The 4,633-nt window shown below is 46.5% G+C and overlaps 1 protein-coding gene across 1 annotated transcript; it reads right to left on the reverse strand.

The window, feature by feature from the left end:
- Window positions 1-249: 249 nt before the first annotated feature.
- LOC101995521 (melanoma-associated antigen B4-like) lies at window positions 250-4,312 on the reverse strand. The gene is given in 2 exon segments (XM_013354667.1): window positions 250-1,351; window positions 4,227-4,312. A coding segment is annotated over 1 exon segment (1,041 nt). The 5' UTR covers window positions 1,291-1,351; window positions 4,227-4,312.
- Window positions 4,313-4,633: the final 321 nt, after the last annotated feature.

Consider the following 4,633-nt stretch of genomic DNA (forward strand, 5'->3'; position numbering starts at 1 on the left):
ATTTTTAAAATGTAATAGAAAATACCAAAGTTCTTACACTTAAATCTTCCAGCAACAAATACTATGACCTATGTCATTTATAACTATTAACTCTGAATCTAAATAAGGGCTTCAAGAAAAGGGAACTTGAAAAATATTAATGTATAACCAAAGCACAAGAAGAGACACATTATGAACTATCAACCTCTCGCTACTTTTAAGTTGGGAAACTCTGCTCCAAACCTAAGGCTGTATCTGCCTTTTATTTCTCTAGGAGCAAGAGGAGTCACTAGATGTGACTTTCTACTCTGCCTTATCTTAGTCAGTAGTGCCACTCCTGCCTACAGCTTGAGCTTGGGCTCTCTCTTCCTGATCTCTCAAAGCCTCTTCATAATGAGATGGGAAGGCCTGAGGAACGGTCTCATTGACCTTGGCCAAAAACATCAGGACATTCATCTTGGTGGTTTCAGCATGAGCCCGGGGACCCCAAAGGAATTCATAGGATGGAGGATCACTGTTAGCTACCTGCTGGTACTCCAGGTACCTTTCCTTAACGAAATCTTTGGTGATGAGATTTCGGGGCTCCCCAAAGATCAAGTGCTTCCTCTTTGCATACACTCCTAACACACACAGGAATTGCCACATCTCTTTCTCAGTGGCACGGTTGCCATTTAAGAAGATCACACCCAGCAGAGGCATCAGAAGCCCATTCTGGGGAAAAGGCAAGCCAGTGATCAGAGTCCCACCAATGCTGGGGTCTAACTTACTGACAAGGGTGTAGTAGCTACTATTGGGCTTGATTTGCTTCACTTCAAGTCCAAAAACAAGCTGTAAGCGCTCAGAGGCTTTCTTGAGGAGCTCAGGGAAGTGCTCCTTGAATCGTCTGTTGATAATTTTCAGCATTTCTCCCTTATTCATTGGCTGCTTCATTTTGTACTTGCAAAGCAGGTACTGCATCAGCATTCCTATCTTCCTTGTTAGAAGATCATTCTGGGGGCTCCCAGTGGACTGTGAGACCATAGAGCAACTAGGATTTTGCTCCCTTCGGCCCCTGGCACCATTACCAGATCTTCCTCGGGTAGCACCTTTACCAGCGGTGATGGTAGGTGCCTTGCCCTGAGACTTAGACTTCGGAGGGAAGCTAGCAGTAGACGTGCTTGCAACTGCATCTCCAGGATCATAAGCAGAGGAGGAGGGTGACTCTTCTTTCTCTGCTGCCTTTGCTTGAGCATCATTGGACCCCTGGACCTCATCTTGGACCTGGCGGCGTTTCTCGCGAGCACGGGCCTTACTCTTTTGTCCCCTGGGCATGATGGCTGTGGTTAGAATCAGCAGACAGGAGTTTGGGCTGGGAATCAAGTACTCTGGGGACCTGGAGGAGGGATAATGAGATCCTATAAGTACTTTCAGGAGGGTCATAGCACTTCGGCTTTTAGCAACCTGCCTCTACAGGTCATACAAACATACAAACACTAATCTAGGAACTCTTCTTAGCCTAAGCAAACAGTGAAGGAAGCTACAGTTTGTCCAGTGTGCAAGCAGCCAGGTTCCACTGACTTAGTGATAGCTAGGGCTGGCGGTGTCTTCTCAGTTCACACACATTACTTTTGACAAGTCCTAGAAGCTCTTTCCTATGCTGCTCAGCAACTGAATGCTCAAATCCCCCTAGTATTCATGAAAAAATGCAGGAAGGTTTTCCTCCCATTGCTCCTATAAAGAAGAAGTACTAATAGCTCTGTGGGGCTATCTCGTTTGTCTTTCTGGGTACTAAACATTAAGAATTATCATTTTGTCTCCATACAGGACCAAGAATCCTCCTTTCTCCTGTACCTTCAGCCAGAGGATCTCATTTCACTTAAACACAATACAAAAAGATGAGAGACATCTCGACTGTGTTCTGTGGCTCAGAGGGCTGAGTGCCAAGACAGCCACAGGCTACTGTTTCTGCAAACTCGGACTGAGGGAGAAGTACCTTCAGTCCTCACCTACTGTACCTAGAACTAAGTACCTAGAACTAAGCTCCCCTCTCTACACAGAAATCTCACTGACACTTAGCAGAGGGTGTGACTATGCCTCTGTGTAGCCATACTGAGCATATCTTCCAGAGGTCCAAAGCTATGGCAGATAGGCTAAGGCCCTGTCATGTGTTGTTTTGCTCATGGTCCTCGCTCAACATCTTCAATCTGAGTCTCAAGAAGGCACAAATTCTTCTCCTTGCTTATTCATCAGACTGAAACCCTCATTTTTCTATTAGTCTTGCAGAGAAACTAAGGAAAATTCTTAACTGAGGCCTCACGGGGGATAACATCAAGAGGGATTCCTTGGGACCTCTCTTAATATGGGGCGTGAGTTCCCTGAGTTCCTCATGATCACCTAGAAATCTCCCCTACTGACCTGATGCCGTTCATAGATTAATATTTTTAGCTCCCTCAGAACCTTGGGATGAAAGAATGCATGAGCTACAACCAGCTATCTTCACCGTTTATGAGACCCTACTGTTAGGAGGTCATGGGTCTCCTCAGTTACTTCTCACTCAGCTGAGATCCAGGCTCTCCAAATAAATCAAAGTAGCAATGTCCCCGAGACCTTACCTGAATAAACTTAGGTGGCATCTACTCCTGAGAGCTCTAACCCTAGATTCTCAAGTCTGAACTGTAAACCTCAACATGTTCTAGCTGCCAGTTGATTCACTGCAGCTCTCTCCATTACATATGGAGAAGGGGGAAAGCCGCCCTGGGAGATAGCTCCGTGGGGAAAGGTAAGCCTAAGAACCGGAGTTTGATCTCTGACACCCACATGGTGAAAGGAGAAAACAACTCCTGACAGGTGCCCCACACTCCTATTTTTAGCCCACAGACACACACACACACACACACACACACACACACACACACACACACACACGTGTGCACACCGGCACACAATACACTAAATGTAAAATAATAAACCGATTAATATTGAGTATAAACCAGTGACATGGCTCAGCCTAATAGCCCAAGCTTTATTCTTTGAAGCCATATGTGCACCGTGCCACATCTGCACACATGTGCATGCACACACACATACACACACAAATAAACGCAAAATATTTTGAAATACTGAACAAACTCCATTTTCACACTCGGGCTATTTCCTTTGGCTTCGCCTTTTGGGGATTCTGCTCTCTGCTGTCCGACATCTCCTAGGAGCAGGGATGAGATTGGTAGACCTTCCTGCTGGAACCCAGCTCACTCAAGCTCAATGTATAACTAGGAAGATTTAAGATTGCTCCCGCCACTGACTTGAGTCCCTACATTTCCAACCCACGCCAACTTCTTGCTGGGTCATTAGAAGGGAACCATGCACCACAGCTGACTACCTTGCTGAAGATTCCCAAGCCCTAACAACATGGGCCCTACTTTGTGTACTATATACTACTGATCTACCCACTGGAATTCTTAGACTGTTTCTGGCAGGACTTGGCATCTTCTGCCTTTAATCTCAGCACTCTGGATGCAGAGTCTAAGGGAAAAAAACTATGAGCTCAAGCTCAGCCTGGTCTACATGGTGAATTCCAGGGCAGCTAGACCTATAAAATTAGAGTCAGCATTTCCTCCCTCCAAAAAAAAAACAGTAAAGACCTCCTCTATTCAGAGGCTCCACCCTCTCGGCTAATGGGGCTTTTCTTCTTTTAAAAAAAAATTAAACTGGGCCAGGCGGTGGTGCAAACCTTTAATCCCAGCACTTGGGAGGCAGAGGTAGGTGGGTGGGTCTCTGTGAGTTTGAGGCCAGACTGGTCTACAAAGTGAGTTCCAGGACAGGTTCCAAAGCTACAGAGAAACCCGGTCTAGAAAAAAAATTAAAATTTATCTCTGTGTGTCCTGACCCACGCATATCTAGGTCAGAGAACGACAAGTTGACTTTCTCCTTCCACCATGAATGTCTGGGAGACCGAAACCCGATCCTCGGGCCTGCATGGAAAAGCGTGTTTGGCTGCATTTTGCCGTTCCTGCTGTTTCTTTCTTCTGGAGGGGTATATATTTTCGAAAAGGCTCCACTTTGGTCATAAAAGCTCTGGCCCAGGACCTCCCAAGGGTTCCTGCTGTGATGACCACTATGGAGTGGACTTGATGGAGGATGAATACAAAGCCGGAATACCGAGGGATACAGGAGGACAGACAAATCAAGAGTAGGGAACAACATTTTGTGGGGTCTGCTCTATCACGGGCAAGGGATTAGTCACTTCAAAACACATTTGGGGACCTTACTTTGATTCCAGAGGAGTCGGAGAAATCCACCCTCAGCCGAAGGCAGGATGCAGCAACTGCGGAGGCGGAGTCTCCTTGCAGAGCCCGAGATTCTCGCCTTCACAAACGGAAGTAAGAAAGAACTGTATCCGGTTGTTTGCCTGGGGTCTCCTAGAGCTTAAGGCAGGGGCGCATTGCTAAGGCACCCCACTACTTCAGAATCAGTATTCCTTGAGTGTCACTTAATAGATAGAAGAGCTTGAAATTTCTCACTTTACTGACCAAAGTCTCTCAACCTCCAAACCAAGCCAAAATCTCAAATTTTCCACAAAAGCAACGGAGCCAAACGTCACAGTGTCCTCTGCAGGAACTCCCAAAGAGCGTCCTCTGCAGGAACCCCTGGGCATTGCAACAGGGGTAGGACTCGG

This window comes from Microtus ochrogaster, unplaced genomic scaffold (assembly GCF_000317375.1).
Source record: "Microtus ochrogaster isolate Prairie Vole_2 unplaced genomic scaffold, MicOch1.0 UNK58, whole genome shotgun sequence".
Classification (NCBI taxonomy): Eukaryota; Metazoa; Chordata; class Mammalia; order Rodentia; family Cricetidae; genus Microtus; species Microtus ochrogaster.